General features: G+C 33.5%; 2 protein-coding genes across 3 annotated transcripts in view; one reads left to right on the forward strand and one right to left on the reverse strand.

Annotated features, from left to right (window-relative positions):
• Positions 1-23,921, reverse strand: part of MOSPD2 (motile sperm domain containing 2) — a 42,019-nt gene that overhangs the window by 11,526 nt on the left and 6,572 nt on the right. For both annotated transcript variants that reach the window (XM_021007403.2, XM_021007402.2), the window contains exons 3-7: positions 11,612-11,767; positions 7,760-7,846; positions 6,745-6,899; positions 3,807-3,867; positions 1,380-1,418 (exon numbers count right to left, since the gene is read on the reverse strand). In XM_021007403.2, the coding sequence (XP_020863062.1) occupies positions 1,380-1,418; positions 3,807-3,867; positions 6,745-6,899; positions 7,760-7,846; positions 11,612-11,767 (498 nt within the window). The remainder of the gene's footprint in view (positions 1-1,379; positions 1,419-3,806; positions 3,868-6,744; positions 6,900-7,759; positions 7,847-11,611; positions 11,768-23,921) is intronic.
• FANCB (FA complementation group B) overlaps positions 1-23,921 on the forward strand; it is a 65,838-nt gene that overhangs the window by 243 nt on the left and 41,674 nt on the right. The window contains exon 2 of the mRNA XM_021007399.2: positions 7,022-7,111. The gene's annotated coding sequence lies outside the window, so the exon portion shown is untranslated. The remainder of the gene's footprint in view (positions 1-7,021; positions 7,112-23,921) is intronic.

The raw sequence follows: 23,921 nt of genomic DNA on the forward strand, positions 1-23,921 counted from the left end.
TCATTTTTAAAAGGGTGGGAAAAAAAAAAGCTTTGTAAACCTTAGTGAATATAAATAAGGTTTACAAAGCTTTAACATAGCATATATATTAAGGTTTCTTTATGAATCTCTTTTTTCTCTGTCTAGAATTTTATGTATTTTAATATATCTTAAAATATATTTCAAAAACATACTCAAGATATAACGTGTATGTTAAATGTATGTATTCTTTAACCCATCATAGTTCAACTTGTCTTTCTCAATATATCTTTAAAATACTTAACAAATATATCTTAAACATACTTCAAATATATATTTAAATATATATTCAAAATATCTAAATTATGCTATATTTAATATAAATATAGTTTAAAATTGGATGTAAGCTCCTCGAGGGCAGAAGGAATTTCATTTTTGTCTTTGTATTCTCAGGATCTACACCACAGTGATATGCATACAGACACTTAATAAATACTTGCTGAACTGAACCAGCTTTCAACTATTATTCCATAACAGTTTTAATCAAAGTCTCAGGGGAACATTTCTGTTCATTTTACAAATTTGAAATTGAGAAGGAAAAACCATAACAACATTTTATACCTTGGTTAAATGTGTTATGATTTTTTTTTCTTGCACACTACATATATAATGTATATGCATGCGTATATATATGTACGTACATGTAATGTATATCTTTTTTTTCATGTTATTTGGGCCTAAACTTAATATTATGCCCACTGACTTAACTATAACATATCTATTTATTTTTATATACAAGATAATGATAGTCATTCTAAAAATTTTCATGGCATGGTAAAATGAAAATTGGGATATTTGGAGTCCAAGGACACAGACAAATCCTAGCTCTACTACTTAGCACTTGTGTGACTGTAAGCAAGTCACTTAAGTCTTAAGGCTTCACTCACTGGGAAAATAAAGTGGCTGGATTAGATAATAGGATAATAGTCTTTTATACTTCAAAACCTACTGTAACCTAAAGTTAGAAAACATGATGTGATACTTTTGTAACAAGTCTTTTGGGTACACCTACTGTTAAATCTATTCTAAGTATTCTGGCCCTAAAGAACTTTGGGAAAGAACAAGAATGTTTACATCCCGAGGCCTCTATAACTGTACCAATTTTTCTGACATTCTACAAAAAAGTCTCTGGTCAGAGGTTCACTGATAAAACTCTGATGCTTGCAGACAGATGCTTCCAAGACTACCTCTGAAGTCTAGATAGATAGACAGTCCAGGAATTTCAGGAAAGGCTTTAGATTCCAATTAGTTCATAAAACTTATTACCACCCTATATATGGATAAGAACAAAACATGAAGAGACTATGTGAGGGTAAAGGGTATTTTTGCTATATGAAAATTCTCAAGTAATAAAAACTCACCATTCATTATCCATGGCATATCAAAGACTACAATTTTTGCTGAAAGATAAAAGAATGAATGAATTCGATAAGACTTAACACTTCTATAAGATTAATTATCCATTTACATCAATCCTAAAAATAATTGGTCAAGAAGCTAAAACTAAAACTGAGAAGCCTGAAAACTGTATGGTCTATTAGTAGGTGAAATGTCCAATACAGAATACATAGCACCAACAACACTGGCAGACCCACATGTCATAATGTTGTGATTCTAGTACTGTCTCCTGGCAACTCTTATCAACCCTCAGTTCTTCTACTACAGCTGTTGTCTTCTAAACATGAAGAAATGTAAGAAAGTATTGAGTAGTTAGCAACCTAATGCTAACTACTGACAAATCAGTAAATGCGTGGGGAGAAAGGAGGATAGGGAGATTAAAAAGAGGCATAAAGAGGTTAGAGAATGAGAGGGAAAGGGAGCAAGGGAGAGAAAGGGAAAAGGAGAAGAAAGTATACACAGTGTTGCTATCAGTAGTGAGGGAGAGGTGAAAATTGGTCTATTAAATTTTGTGGGCCACTGAGTTTTTTGAAAAGTGATTTCCAAATCTGAGTTATATTTTTAAAACATTTATTAAAAATAGTTGTGCTATTAAACTCTACTGATTATTTTTAAATTAATATGTTCAAACAAAAATAATTGATATATTTAACATTATGAACTCTTAAGAAGCCTATATTTCTGAACACAAAAATATGATTTTCATATTGACAAGAAGATATTAAGCAGACATTTATAAATGTAAAAAAGGACTAGAAAATACAAAAGAGATTTCTGGCATTATCATACTCTTAGAATTCAGATGAAAAAAGTGGACCATCATTCTCCCAAGCATGCAGAGTTCCTGAAGTACATACATGTATTACAAGTAGCCAGTAATCTGAAGACAGATCACTCTAGTTAAATCTCTCAGATAAATTTAAACTAAGTCTCAAGTTTAAGATTTTACAATTACATTTTAAGCATAGAATTCAATTAAAATTGCAACTACTTTATAAAATTATTTTTTAAAATATTACATGCATACAAAACTAAATGGTGGCTATAAAAAACTTACTTTAAAGGGAATCTAGGTAGTCAAGAAAATACAGTACATAGAAAACCTTTAAAGAAGACTATCTTAAAGCTCTGATAAGATTCATATACACATTCACACTAATTAAAAATTAATCTTTCAATTTAATTCAGCTTACTGGCATTCAAATTCATTTTGCATAGGTTCTTTGCCCTTTAATGTGCTTTGGTTACTTCAAATAGCAGGCAAATATAACTATTCACAAGGTTTCCAAATTCCTTTGGAAAGCTTAAAACACTACATAAACTATTTCCATTAAAAAAAAATCAAGAAAACAAGAGGCCAAAGAGCAAATCAACACTGCCTCACAATGACCACTGATACTGACCTACATTCCTTAATAAATTAAGTGGATAAAATGAAGTCAGGGGAAAGCTAACACAACTTCAAAACGAAGGACTGACACTAGTCACACTGGCCTTTGGCTTAGAATACGGAGATTACCAGTATTCTTCCTGGAAACAAAGCTGAAAGGAATGCTCAGTAACCAGGAGATTATGTTAATCAATATAAATTCAAAAATCTGAGTTAGAAGGAGAAAAATATAACCATATCAAGCTTTCTTCTCATCTAGTATTTCACATTAGAGCAATACTCAGAGGGAAGTTAGGAATAAGTCATACCACAGCATCTGAGCTATGATACCCAAAAGAACACTGGTTATAGTGTTATACAAGGATTTCTGTGGTTGGCAATTTGAGTTTTTAATTTCTTAATCTTTCCATTTCCCCTCCTTCCTTTTAAAAAAGGTCTTCCCTTTGAATTTAGCTTAAACATGTTAGCATTTAATTGTTGAAATGATATATGCAATAAATAAAACGAGAATACCTAAGTTGCTACAGATTTTTTTTCCTCTTAGGAATTAATGGAAGTTAAAGTACAAAAAAAATTACTTCTGTATACCAGACCCTCTGAGCAAGAATTTTTTGTGATATTCTGTGGTTGGGAGTTAAATGAAATTTTGTGACATGCTGTCTCTTCTTTCTTCAATGTAAAAACAAAGCACCAGCACAGTAATTAATACTTGAAATGGATAATTTTAAAGACAGTTAACTATGATTATGTACATATGCATGGATAAATACATTTTGTGAAGCATGCAGATATATGCATGTGGTAAATGTATAAACCATGTAGATTTACTTTTATAAAGGATAAAATTTCTTTGTTCTGAAATCTGCGAATGTGCTAGGAGGCTTGAGTAATATTTTTCACCACAAAAATAAAAACCCCATAGGTCAAACTCTCCCTAAGTGCCAAAACAACTTCTATAACTAAAATATATAAAGTCTATAAAAAGAAACCAGTTACTTACTGAGGTATTTAGGATAATAAACCTTAAAGCAGTTGATGATGAATCGAACAATATCCATGTCCTAAAATTAAGATTACATATTTAATAAATGAAGATTTCAACACTACAGAATTTAAACGTAACCTGTCAGAAGAAAATGGATGTGCTGACCACAAATGAAAAAATGTAATTCTGAGCTATCATTAGACACTTCAGAAAGTGAGTTGGTGTTTGAACACAAATCCCACCAAACTTCTTGGCGCCTGCTTCCTATGAGGTACACTATGCAAAGCGTGATAAAAACCTTAAAGCTCTCATTAACGTACATCTAATCTCTATAATAATATATAATTATAATATAATATTATAATAAAGATCTCTATAATATCAATTATAATGTATACAGAAGTCAGATTTATTGCTATATCGAGCTTGGCAGCGTGCACAGTAGGTTGTGCCACCTTGAACAAGTCTCTTGAGTTCTCTCAACTGTAAAATGAAAGGTTGGGACCACTCTGTCCCTAAAGGTCTATGATGTCACATGTATGTGCATCCTCCAGGAGCTCCATCTGTCCTAAATTGCACTGTGGTGGGAATTGTGAGTGATATTTAACTATGAAATATGAAAGAAACCTCATATCCTAATTTACATGTAAATGAATCCTGGATTAATAGTGGTATATGAAACTATTATTTTTGTAAAGTTAGCATTTTCCTATAGGGAGTTGCTTTTAATGGGAATATACAATATAAAGAATTTAGATTAAAAATAAATTACAATTAATCATAATAAAGTACTTCCATAGCCAACAATCATCTCGATTTGACCTAAAACTAAGTATCTCTGCCTTGCCTTTTACCATAAGTAAAAAGTAAGGTTCTAGAAATAACTATTAGCTATCCTGCCTATGTCTTAAGAGTGAAAACATAAGAATCCATACATTCATCACAAACTTATCAAGTTTTACTTGTCTACCAAAATAAAATAATGTGGTACATGAAAGTTTTTGATAAATTTTATAGTACATATCGAAAAGAAAATCCCAACCTAATCTTTAAATTTCAAATTCCATTAAATGTAAAAGGCATATGATTAAATCAAAATTAAATCAAAATGTGTGCACATGACATCTTCTTGGATTGAGATCTATGGAACTGATAAGACCACATCTTTGGCATTAGTTATGATGAAAAATGGTATGTTTATCTTGAGAATATTAAAATGAGCAATTCTAGCTCTGTATATCCTTGAATCATATAAAATGTATTAAATGTCACATAATACTTAAAACACTTGAGATTTTAAAAATAGAATATTTTACTAGTTGAAAGATCATAACAGCATTTATTGGTATTGGAGAAAATTCCTGAGACTGCAATTCCCCACATTAAATGACCTGAAATGATTCGAGACTTAAAAACAAGACTGGTTTTCAAACTTCATTTATTCAATCATCCATGCCCTGCCAAAAGAAGAACAAAAAAAGGGGCAGCTAGGTGGCGCAGTGGATAGAGCACCAGCCGTGGATTCAGGAGGACCTGAGTTCAAATCTAGCCTCAGACACATAACACTTATTAGCTGTGTGACCCTGGGCAAGTCACTTAACCTCACTGCCTAGCCAAAAAAATTTAATAAAATTTAAAGAACAAAAAAAGTATAACAGCAACCCTCTTACTCTCTTGTGTTGACATAGCCCTCAAATGCTATAAAAAGAGTTGAAATGTCTTATACCATTAATAGTTTTCTCAAGATATCAAATAACTTAGATGAAATACAGGCGAAGCTTGGCTGATAAAAAATAATACTACCATCTAATAAAACCTAATTCTTATCCCTCAGTCTTCAATGATTAGGTATGAAACAATGACATTTTTCTTGCATCTGATTTCAACATGAAAAGTTTAAAATATAAAATAGGCAGATGCACAATGTCTTCAAACACCATAAAACTACAGATTTTAAATAATATTTAACTTCCCCAAAATTGACATCTATGCTAATGTTTATCTATTTATATCATTTAATTTTAGTCAGAAACTTATCTTTCTTATGCCCAATCTAGAATGACCAACCTAGGTAGTCAAGGAAATATAGCACATAGGAAACTTCCAAAGAAAACTATCTTAAAACTCCTTTAAGATTAAAATATGAGCACAAAAACTAAAATATGTCAGGTGATCTCAACTGCCTCTAGGGCATATGGGGGTATGTAGAAAGCTCTGAGGCAACAAAAGACCAAATCTGAGACTTGTTGGTTTTACACATTAAATAAGTAAGCACCAGCACCTAGAGAAAAGCTCATAAGCAAAGCCAACCCAAAAGAATTTATGTAGAACTTCTATCAAGTAGCCAGAGAGAATATGGGCAATTTCCCACTGTTAAGGTTTGCCTGGAGAAAAGTAAATTTATATCACAACCAAATGAAGATATCCTTTGGTATAAAAAGTCGTCTTTTTTTTTTTCTGAACCTTATCTCTACCTACCATGTTGACTGATTAAATATCATTACTATTAGTAGAGGTATTTTACTCTTGAGTATAGCCAAGCAAGAAGACTTTTAGATCAAATCTATTTTGTATTATAAATGTCCGATGTTTTGGGGAAAATCATAAAAAAAGAAACAAAATAAATCTTTTGCTCTTATACAATAAGCTTTCCTACAAAGTCTACCACTTTAATTCAAAATAATGAAACAATATAATAGTGACTGAATTCAATCACTTAGGTATAAATTGGAATCATAATTTTTGAGAAATCACAGCTTAAGGTAAACCAACTCAGTACTGTATCACAGCTGTTATTGGGGGTGTGAGGGAAGTAAAGGAGAGCTTTCCCCTTTACAGCCATAAACTTTACTACATAAGTACTGATTACTGGAAAATAAGAAAATCCCTAAATATCATGAAATAGACCAATTATCCTGAAAGTTAAAATTATAATGTCAATGAAAATACTTACTATGTTACTCAGTCCAGTTTCTGACATGTCAAACATCACTGTTAAGGGCTTTCCATTTTCTCTTTTGGCATAACGTTCTAGCCAGAAGGCTACAAGCTTCTTTTTGTCCAAAATCGTTTTATTGTCTTTTGTATGAAACTTCACTCTGAACCAGACTTGAACCAGAAGAAAAAGTAGAAAAAAACTGTAGAAACATTAAAATTTTCCAAATGCAAAAAGATCATGATTAATGTCATTAATTTTCCTTGACATATTGCTTTCTATTTCATTTTTCCAGAGATGAAGAATATGATTGTTTTTATACTGTACTACCTTCACTGGAAGGCAATGTAAAACAAAGAAAAAGTCAACTGAAAAGTATTAAGAGGTAAACTCAATTTTGCTGTGGGAAATTAATGAATTGCTTCAGTATATTAAAAAAAACCCTTCAGATAATTCTGTTTTAATAAGCTTGGGTAAGTTTTTATAACATAAATAGGTACGTACTTCTCACCTACTAGTAACTGGAATTCTAACAAACGTTCTAACAAGTGCTGCTATTTTAGTAATGTTCTTCCAAATAATGTTTCACTGATGTCAAGCTACAATCTCTCCAACTTTGTTTGCCACAGAGATTATTAAAAGCAAACACTAAATCACTGAATAACAAAATATATATTCTCAGATTTTATTTGCCAGAAAACTTGGTTGGGAATCAATTTGATAAAAGCAGAGTACTGGGAAAATGTTAGGTGATACAACTCACAACTAAAACGATCCTGAAATGCAAAAAAACAAACAAAAAAACCCACCCCAAAACCAGATAGTATTTAATGGGGATAAATATAAAATTGAATTACACAAGTACAGGATAAAGGCAACATGGTAGGTGACATTTCACTTAAGAAAAAAAAAAAGCTAGTTTTTAGTGGTTTGCAACTTCAGAAAGTGCATCAACAGTGTGATGTGATATGGTTGCCAAAACTTCTGACGTTGAAAAGCCAAAAAAGTGAGATAGAAATCCACATACACTTACATAATTTGTTGCCCTCTTTGTCATAGCCATGTAGATATACAGCACCAACCTCAAATAGCCATTTGGGAAGAGTGGATTCACTCAGGTCTAAAAATTAAAATATTTTGATAATTATCAGTGGTTGTACTTTAGGAGCCTTCCTAAATAAAACAGAAAACTAACAAGACAGAGATGATATCAGCTTGAACAAACCTCAGTAATCTTATTCAAACTTATAGTGCTTTGCACATAGTAAGCACTTAATAAATGCTTTTTTTCATTCATTCATTCAAATTTACAAAGACAAAAAAAATAAAAAATTTATACTTGGACTAAAATCTTTCAATTACTTAAAGAAGGGTAGGCAATATGCTGTACTAGCATATTTAACAAGTAATGTTAAATTAACTAAGGAAAGGCTTTCACATATTGCATAGACCCACTATGGATGTCTCTCGTGAAAAGTCTATACTAGAAAAGAGTTTGATAAGATAAACTGTAGTTTTCTTTACCCCTTTCAGACTAAACTGTTCAAAAACTAATCTAAACACTACACATACCTCAGATTGCTGCAGTCTAAATGTGGGCAAATTCTGTTAATCCACTTGTGGCTATTTCTTTTTGAAAAGTGTTACTCTAGTGATCCATCAAGTTGAAAGATATCAATATCTAGTTATCTATACAAATTGAGTACTTGAATATGATACAATATTATCATACCATTAAAAAATGCCCATGAAGAATTCAGAGAAACATGAGAAGAATTATAGGAACTGATCCATTAAAATCCAGGAAAAACTATTAACACGACTCCAACAATGTAAACAGAAGGAACATTAATAAGAAACTAAATGCTATCTAGTAATAATCAAGCTTGGACTTAGAAGAGTTGCTAAAATGCATTTCCTTCCTTTCATTGGAGAGGTAGGAGGATACCTGCATGGAATATTGCATAAATTGTCAGATGGTTGACATGGTTGGTGTTGACAAACTATTTGTTTTCAAATTTTTCTTATAAGCAATGGCTCATTAGGTAGAGGAAGGAAAAGGGATATGTTTAGAAACGAATATATCCAGTCCACAATTTTTCTTTTTAAAATTGTTCATATTCTTTGATGACATATCTTCTGGAGAATGGTGGTTAGACTTTTTTTTTCTTCTTCCTGCATATCTGAGATATTTATTTTAAAGATATTTCCCCCCAGGACCACTCCTCTTCTTATTCTTGCTGTACTAGTTTTTTTCCTGTAAAAGCTTTTAAATTTTATGTAGCTAAAGTAGTTTTTTCTCTCTTTTATGATAACCCCTATCTATCCTTTGGTTAAGAATTCACCCCAAGCCATGATTTTACAAGGTACTTCCTTCCATTTCTTCTCTAATTGTTTATACTAAGGTCAAGTATTCATTTGCAATTTATTGTGGTACACAGTGTAGTGCTGTTTCATGCAATGGCATAATTGTGACCTTCAAATCATGAAAAAGAAAAACAAGACCAGCCAGAATATAGCTCTTATAATAACTGAAACAGCTTACAATAATAATAAATATAATTATATTATGTTATAATAATTATATTATGGCATATTATATATAATAATATATTATATAATACTATAGTATATAACATTATATTATATATAATATAATTATAATATACTAAATATAATAATAATAAACATACAATAACTGAAAACCACTATTTTCTCTAGAAAGACATATCACTTTATATGTCAGAGTATCTTCTTCCTTAAAATTTTTAAAGTCAGTTTCACATTTTATAAAGTTGGACTCAACAAAATCATCTTATAAAACCCTGCATATTTTAAAACCAAAGTCTTATTGTGATGTCCTAGTTTAGTCCAATCACCAGGAACCGTCCGTTATTCTATTCAATACCCCTTCCCTTCTGCCTCAAGTCCCTACTAGGGTTACTCCATCTGCTCTAGCCCACCTTTTGTTGGCATTCCTACATTTCCACCACTTAGTCTTGTGTGAACAAAGTATGCCTCCCTGTCTGGCACATTGGGTAGAAGGGGAAGTGCATTATCTATTTTAAAATTTCAGTTTAAAAATAAGAATTAAAACTACCCATACATGTATTACCTTGGATCAAGTGGAAACTACTTATTTAATTAATAGGACGCAAATCTGTAATGGAATCAAGAGCTGTGACAACCTGTGGTACCAAGGATGGACAGTGGGAAGAAAATGGTTTGAAGAAAGCAATCTAACAAATGTAAAAACTTCTATCTGATTTACTTGTCATTTTCCAAGAACCTGTGAAATTTTCTGCTTTGTGTTACTATGATATTAATCTATATGAAACATATTTCTGATCTGAATGAAAAGACTGATTCCAATTCAATCTACAGCTAAGTGATTCAGAGATAAGTATAAATTAATATTATGACTGCTTCTCAATGCTTGATAACTTTAAGAAGGCTTCCAAATACTTCACTGTTTTTTACAACCTACCTCTAATTTCTTAGAGTTGCAATCAGAATGTTTTTGAAATGCTTAGTTCTCCTAGACCCATGAAGCTTTATATTTGAGTGAAAAAAAAAACAACTTGATGTTGATTTTATGTGGGAAACATTAGCTTTTTATTTTAGTTAGCCCTCTTTCCAAGTAAAGTGACACTGTGATATGAAAAATATATCATTTTTTAAAAAGTCACTGAAGACACTTTGAGTTGATTCAGCTAAGTGATGCTCCCTTGTTTGAGTGGACCAGATACACAGAGAGCTGGCCTGGAGCATCTAGTGGCTGTTTTATACTCAGGTGACAAGGAAATGAGATCAGTAGTCTAGGCCAACCAAGTGTTAAGAATGGTCTTAGTATCTTTTATGGAAAAATTACTCTAATTTTATTGGGATGTGGGGTTAGGATACTACTCTTGCCACACTTGGAAACCTAACCAGCATTTGCAATGTTTCTGTGTAAAAATCTTCAGAGCACATCATTATCTAGACACCCAGGGCAGCTATGGGAATTAAGATGAAGAAGCAAACGGAAAAAAGGTTTTAATGAAACTAGGGGCTACATACATGTGTGAAAAAGCTAGAGGGGCTGTTTCCATTTAGTTGATGACCCTTTACTTATGCCCCAGAACTCTCAGATCTTAAGTCTCCTACTACCCAAACCCTAAAGAAAGGAAAATGTTGTTCTTTCCCTTTCTGCTGTGGCCATGAGGTCCACAGTCATTTTTTTTTTTAAAGGATATCGCCAGCAACAGGAATAGAAGCCAACCAGTATTTATTAAGTGCCTATTTAATGTAGTGGAAGCTACCTGGATCAGTGAATACTTTTTGCTCTGTGGTGCTCAAGATAAAAATCTGCTCTATAAGTTAGAGATTCATGAATTAGATATTCTTGTGTCAAGAAGCACTTGTATAAACTTGCATTAGTTCTCTAGTATATAACCTAGCCTAATTCATTTTTGCTTTCTTTGCATAACTTTTGCTATATTATTAGAAATAAGGAAAACTTTTTTTTTTACCTGATCCAGCTTACTGATAGTGGTATTTCCCTTATTTTTGATCCTTCTTTGATTCAGGGACTCTTAGCTGCAGATCAAACTCTTTCCTTTTTTTAACCACTTCAACTATAAAATATCTTTACTTCAGCCCGCTGGAGAACCTAATGAAAGCTTGCTTATGTTTTCAAGTTTAAGAATACTCATAGCTTCCTTCTAGGCAATTTATTATTCTTGGTACCACTAAGATATCTTACATGAAATTTCCCCAGGTCTAAATGAGAAATTTATGTTTATATTCTACTTTTTGTAACAAACACAAGGAACATTTGCAAATATGCTAAATAAATATAAAACATCAATATATTATCAACATAATTACATTTGAATAAGCTTACCATTGACAGCAAATTCTTTCCTCCACTGAAAACTTTCATCAATCATCTTCAGTGTTTCATCTACCACATCATGCCGCCAACACAAAAAACTTTCAACCCAAGTATCATCCTGCTGTAGTTTTTCCACATCTCGTGAATCATATTTATCTGACTTATCTGAGAAAAAACAACTAATGTCATAAATAGGAAAAAAATGTATCTTGTACAATTAGATTTACTGATGTTATAGTGTAATTAATAGTTTATTTGTAGAGGACAGATGACTGTATTAAGTCCAAATGAAAATTCAATTTAAAAGTATAATGAACTTTTTTAAGTGTGGAAAACATAAAATTCTTCAAGGGGCATATATTTAATTCATAAGATTTAGAGCTGGATGGGAAAATGAAGCTAATATAGTCCAACAATTTCATTCTTCAGATAAGGCATCAAAAAGCCTAAAGAGCTACGTACCATATCCAAGGTCACACAAATAGCAAGGTATCAGAGCTACGAGCATTGAATTCCAATTCCTTTGACCTAAAGTCCAGTTTTGTTTTGTTCTTCCCCATTATATCATAATGCCTCTCAAGTGGAATTATACTGATAAGTGTGATACTTTAAAAAATAACACTTTAAATTTAATTTAATATTAGCAACTTTGGAGGAGCCTGAATTATTCGACATGTATTCTCTCTCTTAACAAGACTAGTACATTATAACTGAATATTTAATTTTTCCTTTATGCCTAACTATGAAGAGGCTACTTTACCAGGCAAACCTTGAATGAAATGTACTTTCGATTTCATTAAGCTAAATGCTGAGTATTTTTTTCTTTTTACCTTCAAATCATTTTAAATTGATGTCTTTTGTTTTTATATCACCTCCCTTCCCCCCCCCCAGCCCCAGATACACCTTTCTCCCACTATAACACTAGGAATCATCCCTTATAACTTCTATTCCTCCTTTGGCTAAGTACACTCTCCCAGCAATAGCTGTGAAAGGTCCCTAATTTGGTTACTGTCTTCTTTTTTTTATGGTGTTCATTTATATTGATGCTGTCTATTTATTTTAAATTTATTTTGGGAACTGGGCTAAATCTAGGCATTCAACTAATCATGGCCAACCATGACTAACAAATATCCTAATTATAAGTCATTATTTCTTTAAAGAATATTTTGTAATTATATTTATATAAGCCTTAAAAGTGTTTTGTTAGGTTGATTCTGCATATTTCTTTTGTAAAAATCTTTTCACTACTTGTGAGATACTAAAAGTTTTTGAAAGTCAAAGTTTCAATCACGATTTAATTTAGATTCATTAAGTTCTCCTATAGCTTTCTTCTTCCTACACTAAAATCTGTGACTACTGATTGATTGCTTTAAAAGAAACTCAAGCTTCTAAATTTGATAAAAAGTATAGTGACTCCAAATGCGAAGTTCTGATCTTAACCCATCTCTGTTACAGGTGACCTCTGGCAAATTACTTAACTTTTTTGAATCTGTAAAAGGGAATAATTAGACTTGTAGTACATTCTTCATGGCTACTGTAAAGATCAAATCAAACCTAAAGTTCTTTAATAATAAATAAAATTGAGCTCTGGCTGCCTTCATTATCCATAAGAAAGAACTATATAGTGTGTCTTTTCTAGGTAAACGTGATGAATGAAAAGGAAAACCTTAGATTTAGCATCATTTGCCTTTTACTACATTTTAAATTTTATTAAGAGTTTTGTCTTCACTCTCCAACATATAACTCCCCATTGAACTTACAGTAAAAACAAACTAGAAAATGAGATAGTAACCTTTCAGAAACAAGGTAACAAAGCTAACTCCTTTGGGAGTCAAGCAGAAAAGGGAAACTCAGGCAAAGTGGGTAACAGAAAGATGAAGGAGGACCAAAGACAAAGGCCTAATGGCCTTCAAGTAGCTGCTCTATCACAGTATGCTGATGCCTGCTTGAAGAAAGATCTTGAAGGCTTTGGGGTTCTTGGGGTTCCAAGCTACAGGTGCATGTTACAGATAAAAATTTATAACATTTTTTTTTAGTATTTGTCAATTCCCTTGAATTGAGTCTCTGACACTGTCAATGCTGCCTTAAGTGCAGCTGTTGGAACGTTCCAGTCTTAGAACTTCCATTTAAAGGTATGAACTAGGGAAGATAAATGTGGGCCCCTTTCCTCGAGTCTAAAAGGAAATAATACACGCCTTGCCTATCTCACAAGGTTTTCATAATGACTAAATGTGATAACATATATGAACGTGTTTTGAAAAAAATTAAATGTACTCAAAAGATATTATTAATATCACAATTTACAAATTTATGCATGGCTATGCTTTCTTGTGCCAAGCAGTAACTCAGTTGGCCTTATTTTCTTCATCTGTAAAGTGAACAGAGGAAAGGATGTTAGCCTAGATAACGTCTAATGTATATTTCTTCCATTCTGTGGCTTTGACTAGCACTCATCAAAGCGCTTTGTTAATGAATACCTTTGCTAGATCATAGAACATAAGAATTCAGTAGTTAATGGTACTCTTAATATTTGGCTTATACTTTGCCTGACTGCATAGCAGTTTTTGCCAGTACAGCAGCTTGGGCCTATGTTTCTCCTCTTCACTTTTTATGGGGTCCTCAAAAGCAAACTTACTGTCAAGACTACTCATGCCTGTACTTTCCTGTTACATATTTTATTAAATTTTGTAAATGAATCATAGAAGCATTCATTTTGATTATTCTCATCTATTTCTATTTTATTTTATTATTTTTTTTTAGCAATTGGGGTTAAATGACTTGGCCAGGGTCACACAGCTAGTAAGTGTCAAGTGTTTGGTCTGAGGACACATTTGAACTCAGGTCCTCCTGACTTCAAGGGCCAGTGCTCTATCCACTGTGCCACCTAGCCGCCCCCTATTTCTATTTTAGAAGTTAATGTTAAGATCTGGAGTTGGTGAGTAGATTTTTAAAGTTCAGGATCTTGACCTGTGAGATAGTAATGCTTCCATACCTGGCCATGTTGGTATGTGGTTGAAATGAAAATGAAAAAGGAGATAATTGAATAGTTTGAAGAATTTGTAATTTTGAGGTTATAGGGACTGTCAACATGTATAATGAAATCCTCAAAGATGATGGTAAAGAACAATGTAGAGAGGAAAACAACGAGATAAACAGATGATAGCAACAAGGATAGAGGGTGGGAATAATCAGTAACATGGCTTTCAAAAGAAATTGTACTATATCAGATTGCGTGCCATTTTGGGGAGGGAGGTGGGGAGAGAGGGAGGGAAAAATTAAAAACTCAAAAGCTTACAGAAGTTATTCTTGATAAATCAAAATAAATTGATTTATCAAGAAAAAAATTTAAAAAAATTTTTTTTAAATTGTACCACTTTGTGAAATGGAAAAAGTTTCAATGAATGTGACATTCTCAGTGTAAGGCCAGGTTTCATATATCCTAAACTCATTCAAGACAAATAGATTCAGGACTGAGAAGGGACTTTAGAGGTATCCCATTTTTCAAAACCCACTTCACGAAGCAGAAAACTGAAAAACAGGGAAAATAACTTGCTCGATGACACACAGTCAGTCCCAAAGTCTGGTCTAGAATCTATGTCTCCTTGGCTTTTAGTTCAACATTCTTTCCATTATATCATGCTATCTTCTCTCACAAAGGCATAATAATGCTCTCCGGAAATAGGAATTCAACTTATAGGACTACCAGGCAAGGTTTGGGGAATGTCTGTTTTGCTTTAGTTGGCTCCTTCCTTGTTGTATGAAGGACATTTCTAAAGACACTTGCACAAATAATATCGTCTTTCAATTAGGTTACTTATGCCTAATATGGAATATAAAGCACAGTTTAATTTGTTGTTGTACTCTTAGTCCTCTGGCATAGGTAAATTTACGCTGTTTTGCTTAAAGGGTTGTCCAAACTGAGAAATGGGAGGGTTCCTGTTTTCTCCCTCCTGTTCCACAATGATGTATACAACCTAAATGAGATTTTTTCCCCTCAATTTCAGGTGAAGACAGCGTTCAGAATAATATCTTACTGATGTTCCTTATGCACGACCTTACTGCACCACCTACATCTTAAGTTTACTGAGGTTTCTGCATTCCAGACAAATTTAGGCCAGCTACCATTTCTTTCCTCCTTTCCACTCTCTACATCAATGAACAGCATTTTACAATGGATTTTAAGACATTAACACAAGAATTCTTTGAAATGAAAACTACAAAGATCAAACAACAATCTAAAATAAATATTAACACAGGTACAAACAGCATTTAAAATGAATTTTATACCAAGCTGCAGTCATGTGATGACAATCTTTTAGAGTATATTTCTATAAATCATACTTCTCACATTTAAAATCATGAGTGATTTGGAAAGAGAGTTTTCATACATACATATCCCTGAAACAAGTTCTGGACAGCTCCCAGCTTCAATTTTTAGATTTACCAAAGTGTCTGATTACTTAAGGACCAACTAACTATTTAAGAGTTCCAGTGTGCAATATTTAAATCAATGCTTTGTGTTATATTTCCAGCTACGAACCAAAGGCACAAAATTTTAAGTCTTTTGTCCTATTCTCCCTTTGCCTATTCTCAGCCCTATTAATTCTGCTGTGTTTAAATAAATGTCATGTTTACAGTACTACTAAGAAAGAAAGGAAAAAGAAAGAAATAAAGAGAGAAGGAAGGAAGGAAAAAAGAAGGGAAGGAAGAAAATATACTACCTATTAGTAGAGAGTAACTTAAACATATAAACATATCCCACATTAGTGGGAAAAGAGGTGATTTACTCTCTAGATACATCAAACAGTGATTAATATATGATGAAATAGAAACAGGGACTGTCAACCATCACAGAAAAATCTGGTACTGATGTGGAGTAGACAGAACTGAGAAGTTACAAAAGAAACTTAGTTTTAGGACAAAACCTTCAAAAGCCAGAAGCCACTCTGAAAGACTTTCACCTAGGTTAGTTAACGTTATGAAGATCAAGGTATAAGTTATTGTGCCATGCCAAAGGCTTATGTACCAGTTTGAGACCTTTGGCAGTGACAATCTCCTGTTTCATCACAACTTACCAATAATATTGGTTGGCCCAAAGTAAACTTTTTAGCATAGAAAGATTAGGCTAAGAAGCATATGTAACAATAACTGTCATTTATATAGCACTTTAAAGTTTACAAAGTGATTTACTCACAATTACCCTGTGAGGAAGAGAAACCAGTATTACTTGATTTTATAGACGAAGAAAACTGAGATCCAGAAAGGTTTAAGTGACTTGACAATTTTACTGATTTACTCTTTCTCTTCTTTAATGCAGCCTGTCTCCAAGCACTTGTAAAGTCTTCAACCTAATTAACTGAATCAGCCTTTTCTGCTAAGACATACAAAGGCAATTTGAGGTTTATATTACTGTTACTCTACATTAGATTACCATTACAAATATTTCCTAAATGTTAGTTTTTTAAAATGTTACTTCTAGCTTATTAAATTTCTAATCAAAAACTTTATTTAAAAGAAAACACCTGTTGATATTTTTTCGTGGCCTTCTAAGGTTATTAAGAATACAAAATCTTTCCTTCAAATTTATTTTGCCACCTAGATTTATTTTGCTTACTTCAAAAGTCAGAAACAACTTTAACTTCATATTTTCATAGAGATCACTTTCAAAGAATACTGATTCTCTAATGTTAAATTGAAGACGTATGATCAGGAAAATAATATTTTTACAAAATCATAATTACTCCTAAACGATATAGTCAAAATCTAACAAGATAATTCATCAATGAACTATGACAAGTTCCATTAACATATTCCCTACTTGCATTGCTAAAAGGGATAATTGCTTGCCCTAGGAATTAAGCTAAACTTCAATTAATCATTAAACAAAAACATTTTTCATTCTCCAACTATGCCAATGACTAACAACTAAATGTTTCTTAAAATGGACCAATTTACAAGGCAAATGTAAACATACAATGTTAAAATGTTTGTTGTTAAAAGGAGAAAAAGAATGAAAACTGTGGAAATTAAATAAATGAAGTGATGACATATAAAATGAAGGGAGATATGTTAACAGATACAAGTTCCTTTGGGGAAATCTCAGATAGAAATCTTCAGTTCTATGGAGTCTGATCATATAAAACTCTTTAAAGAAGTAATATGAGTTATTCTGACTCTAGGGTAGGGTTATTGTTCTACTGAGTAACTATTTGGTGCCAGAAACACAGCTAAAGATATGAAGTTTCCTTAGGGGCAAGAGCCAAAACAGCAGAGAAAAGGCAGACTTGCCTGAGCTCTCCCAAATTCCCCTTCCAACAATTTCAAATTCTAGACTGCAAAACAAATTCTAGAGTGGCAGAACACACAAAAGGAGGGGTGAAACAATTTTCTGACCCAAGACAACTTTGAAGGTTGGCAAGAAAAGTCTATGGCGCTGGAGTGAGAATAAAGCACAAGACATCAGCAGGCTTTAGGGGCAACTTAATCTTTAGCAGCAGTTTCCAGAACTCTCAGCCCACAGACAGTAAGTAAAGGGGTCAGACAACTGTTCAGAAGGTGATTACAGGGGTCCCTTTGCTGGCACTGGACATGGGACCCTGCTGCACTGTCCACACACGGATTTGGTCCCAATTCCAGGGTGAGGTGGAACACTAGCATACTAGAATTTGTAGACACAGGGAGTGGGGACCCTGCTCACAGTTCCATGGTGGGAAAGTTCTTGTGGTCATTCACAGACCAGAGCACAGTCCAGGAGAATAGTAAACACAGCTCTTCTCAGATCATACCAGATACCACACTTACAGACCCCAAGAACTAGCTCTGAAAACAGATAGAGAAAAAAAACCTGAAGCTTGGGATAGTGCCCTCTTCACCCTGGAGCACAGCCCAATTTTAACATAAAGTTAAAAGTCAAGAAATAGGTTAGCAAAATGAGCAGACAACAAAAAAGGACCTGACCACAGAAAGTTACTATGGTGACAGAGAACATAAAAATATAAACTGAGAAGACAACAAAGTCAAAATTGCTACATTCAAAGCTTCAAAGAAACATGTGAATTGTTTTCAGGCCCCAAAATAATTCCTGGAAGAGCTCAAAAAGGATTTTAAAAATCAAATGAGACAGAGGAAAAATTGAGGAAAGAAATAAGTGATGAAAGAAAATCATGAAAAAAGAGTCAATACCTTGGTAAAGAAGAACAAAAAAAAAATACTGAAGATAATAACATCTTACAAAACAACAGGCCAAATGATAAGAGACACAAAAATCCAGTGAAGAGAACTCCTTTAACAGTATAATTGGACAAATGGAAAAGGAGGTACAAAAGCTCAGAAAATAATCCCTTAAAAATCAGAATTGGGGAAATGGGAAGCTAAGGAAAAAACAGTAACACAAAATCAAAAGAATGAAAAAAAAATAGAAGAAAATGTAAAATATCTCTTCGGAAAAACAAACAACTGACCTGGAAAATAGATCCAGGACAGATCATTTAAGAATTACTGGACTACCTGAAAGCCATTATCTTTCAAGAAATTACCAAGGAAAACTACCCTGATGTTCTAGAACCAGAAGGTAAAATAGAAAACAGAGTTTTAAAAAAAAGAGAATAAATTGAAAGAATTTACTTATCACCTCCTGAAAGAGATTCCAAAATGAAAACTCCTAGTCACTTAATCTTTTTTTTTTTTTGCCTTAATCCAATGGAGAAGAAAATGGCAAACCACTCCAATATCTTTGCCAAGAAAACTACAGAGAGGTATAAAGAGCTGGATAGGACTGAACAATGACAACAATATGGTACATATTGATGAATTAATTATTGTTTTTTGGAATCTTATCCTGAAATTCTCTAACTCCAGATTTTTTCATTATGTTAATTTTAATTTGTGTTCATTTTCTCAGGGTCTCTACCTTCAGGGATGGGGAAATAGTTCTTACAGGAAATTCTCTCTTTTCAGGTTTTGTTTAAAGGTATTTTTTGTAAACTTAGAACACTTGTTGCTATTTTAAGGCTCTTAAGGGTGGAGCTAGTCCTAGTCACAATAACTCTCAGCCTTTTTGCCAGAAGTTTCTTTCCCATTCTAATAAGTCTGGTCAGTCCTGATACTGACTTCATTCTCTCCCACCCCATACACTTAAGACTAGCTGTTCAATCACTGGAGATGGATAAGGTCGTAAACTTCATAGTACCAAGAGGGAGATGAGAGAAACAAGCAGTGACAGACAGCAGCATGGCTAATGACCACTATAGATAGCCTTTTGCCTCTGTACCATCATGAAGATCTGAAAAATGGAAGTCTGAACAAGAAGAAAGTAAGACACACCCACTGCAAAAGAGAGAAAGGTGAGGGGAGCCAGCACAAAAGTTCTCTACTAGTTTTCCATTCCCATCTGTAGCAATTCTGTGGTGAGACACAACTTCTCACTAGCTCTCTAGAGAAAAGAAGATAATTCTCTATCCTCTTTCACTTTTCTCTTTTCCAGTCTGTATGATGAGAAAACTAGTTGTGGAGAGGAGTTAGTAGGGAGTAGAGAGGTAAGGTTAACTCTAAGCAAAACTATAAAATAGGCCAAGTTTTCCCTCCTAATTCCTACTTCCCCACTCCTTGTCCCTTTTCCACCTTTGGACACCCCTAATGATGTAAGGTTCACTACTACAATACCAAAAGTTCCATTTCAAATGTCAAAATGGTCTCTCCCTCAGCAAGAGTATAGTGGAAGAGTTTAGACTGGAATGAAGACACCTGAGTTCCAGTCCTGACTCCTTTACTAACTATGCAACTTCATTATCATTTAACCTTTTTAGGTCCTAATTTCCTCATCTGTAAAAGAGTTTATAATAGATTACCCCTAAGGCCCATTCCAGATTTAATGGAGTTCTAGGTTGTGGAGATCCAATGGTATCTTTTCTTGGTCCTCTTTATCTTTTGCCATAGTTGACAAGTTCTCCTGATCCCAGTTCCTAAAACTTTTTTTACTGTTTTATGTGGCTTTTTTCTCCTGGGTTTGGGCAATCAATCAAGCACCTATTAAGCATTTACTATGTGTTAGGCATTGTCTTGAGCCTGGTGATATAAAGAAAGGTAAAAGACATTTTCTGTTTTCAAGGAGCTCACAATCTAATGGAGGAGACAACAGGAAAACAATTACATACAAATACATATTGAAGATAGTCAATAGACAGAAGGCTCTGGTATTAAAGAGGATAAGGAAAGTCTTCTTGTAAATCTGGGATTTTAAATGGAACTTGAAGGAAGCCAGGGAAGCCACGTGGAGGGAAAGTATTCTAGGCATGGGGAACAGCCAGTAAAAATGCATTAGAAAGACTGAGAAAGGCTTCTTTCAGAAGCTGAAATTTTAGAGGACACTTGAAGGAAGTCAAGAAAGCCAAGAGGTGGAATCAAGGAGAAGATTCTAATCATGGAAGACAATCAATGAAAATGCAGAGTGGTGAGACACAGCATCTTGTGCAAAAAAGCAGCAAGGGGTGGGGGTCAGTATCACTGGTGAACATGAAGTACATAGAGGGAAAGAAAGTGTATAAAGACTGGAAAGGCATAAAAGGAACCAAGTTATAAAGAGTTTTAAAAGCCAAAAAGAGGATTTTATATTTGATCCTGGAGTTAATGGGGAGCCACTGGACTTTAATGAAAAGGAAGGTGGTGGAGGATAAGATCTGACCATTTTTATGGTTGAGTGGAAGACAGACTAGAATGGGAAAAGACTTAAAGTAGGAAGATCAACCAGTAGTCTATTATAATAGCCCAGATTATATTGAAATACAGTTATCAAAACTTTTTTTTTTAAATTACACTCACTGATCCTGGTAAGAATCCCTGGACTAAGCAATTGCTAAATATCTCTTCAAATTTTGAATTTCTGATCCTCTTAGAAGAACTGAGAAGAGGTTATTAGCTTTAGTAACTAGAAAATGTGTGTTCCTTCTAGCTGTTTCAGTAGGACAGGGGAGAGGAAAGTCAGATTATAAGTGACTAAGGTGAACAGTGCCAACTTCTAGAAAGAATAGTCAAAGGAAAGAGAGAGAAATTTAGGGCATTAGCTGAAGAACATAAAGTCAAGGGAAAGCTTTAGTTTTTTAAAGACAGGAATGATTCTAAGCAAAGAGAAAGAAATAGAAGGGAACACTAAAAATGAGGGAAGAAAGTAGCTGAAGTAAAGTCTCAAAGGAGACAAGAGGGTTTAGATTTGGCAAGGAGGGGAGCCACGTCATTACTATCAGCCTGAAGGAAAGATGCAGTTAAGAGAAGTTTTGAGATATGGAGAAAGGGAGGTGAAGTTATCTGGTATCTGAAATCTCATTAAAGCAGGAACCAAGATCATTTGCAGAAAGAGATGGGGAGGGTGAAGCTCTTAGGTACAGAATAGGTTTAGAATGGCCATTCTGAGGAATGAGATAGAAAGCCAACAGAGAATGCATTAAAGTATATCAGTGACATAGTATAAAAATAAGATGCAATGGGAATCATCAGTATGGCTTTAAAATTTTCTCTAGCAACACTCCAAAATATACTTGTAAGAAGAAAGAAAGTTGGAGAATGGAAAGCCTAAGAAGTGTGGCACTGAGATGGCCAATAATATTTTTATGGTTGAAATGAGAAAAATTAAGCCAGAATAGGGAAAATGTGTAGAACAAAGAAATATTACAGAGAAGTAGGTCCCATTAAAGCTTAAGAAGAGGTTCAAAAGGAGTGAAGGCATGAAACATAAGAGATTGTTTTCAGACTCTTCTACCAGGCTTTTCAAGCTCTGATAATCTGGCTATTCATAGCCCATCCAAACTTATTTTCCCCTAACAACACAATCTCCAATTGCAACAGGCCAGTCTCCTTCTATGCTCAATTAAATCACGTTCAATAAAAAAGAAACTACAAGTCTAGCTATATAAAGCAAAACAATTCAGAATTACAGAAGTACTTCTTACACAATTAAAATTTTTGATATATTTTGTTTTCTGTATATTACCTACATTTCCTGTCTCCCCCTTCTTCCCCATGCCAGAGAATTATCCCTTAAGAGACTGAAATGGGAGCAGGGGAAAACAGTTAAGTAAAACTTATCAACCAAGTATGACACTCATAATTCCTCACCTCTACAATAAAAGATAAAGGAGATGTCTTTTCACATGTCAGGTTTAGTCAACACAATTTCAAGGCGTTCAGTTTTGATTTGTTGTTTCTATTTAAATTGCTATAGTCACTGAGAATATATTTTTCTGTTCTTTTTACTTCACTTTTTTTCAGTCCATGTAGGTTTTCTCATGCTACTCTGTATTCATCATTTCTTAGAATGCAAAATACCTCATTACTTGCTTTTTTTGTTTTTGTTTTATTACTTTATTTTTAGTTTTCAACATTCACTTCCATAAGCTTCTGAGTTTTAAATTTTCTCCCCCTGCCTCCCCAAGACAGCATGCAATCTGATATAGGTTCTACAAATATATTCCTATTAAACATATTTTCACATTAGTCATGTTGTAAAGAAGAATTAGAACCAATAGGAGGAACCACAAGAAAGAAGAAATAAATCAAAAGAGAAGAAAAAAAAGAGCAAACAGTATGCTTTGATCTGCATTCAAACTCCATAGTTCTTTCTTTGGATGTGGATAGCATTTTCCATCAGGAGACTTTTGGAGAAGTCTTAGATCTTTGCATTGCTGAAGAGCTACGTCTACCAAAGTTAGTCATCACACAACGTAGCTCTTACTGTGTACAATGTTCTCCTACTTCTACTCCCTTCACTCAGCATCAGTCCATGCAAGTCTTTCCAGGTTTTTCTGAAGTCAGCTTGCTCATCATTGTTATAGCACAATAGTATTCCATTACATTCATATACCACAACTTGTTCAGCCATTCCCCAATTGATGGGCATCCCCTCAATTTCCAATTCTTTGCCATCACAAAAAGAGATGCTATAAATATTTTTGTACATGTGGGTCCTTGTCCCATTTTTATGATCTCTTTGGGATACAGCCCTAGAAGTGCTAGGCCAAAAGTGTACGCACATTTTTATAGTCCTTTGGGCATAGTTCCAAATTGCTCTCTAAAATGGTTGGATCAGTTCACAACTCTACCAACAATGTATTGATGTTTCAATTTTCCTACATCTTCTCCAACCAACATTTATCTTGTCATGTTAGCCAATCTGAAAGGTGTGATGTGGTACCTCAGAGTTGTTTTGATTCGCATTTCTCTAATCAATAGTGATTTAAAGCCTTTTTTTATGACTATAGATAACTTTAATTTCTTCCTCTGAAAACTGCCTGTTCATATGCTTTGACCATTTATCAATTAGGGAATGACT

The sequence above is a fragment of the Phascolarctos cinereus genome, unplaced genomic scaffold, assembly GCF_003287225.1.
Source record: "Phascolarctos cinereus isolate Bilbo 61053 unplaced genomic scaffold, phaCin_HiC Scaffold_726;HRSCAF=1367, whole genome shotgun sequence".
NCBI classification, from domain to species: domain Eukaryota; kingdom Metazoa; phylum Chordata; class Mammalia; order Diprotodontia; family Phascolarctidae; genus Phascolarctos; species Phascolarctos cinereus.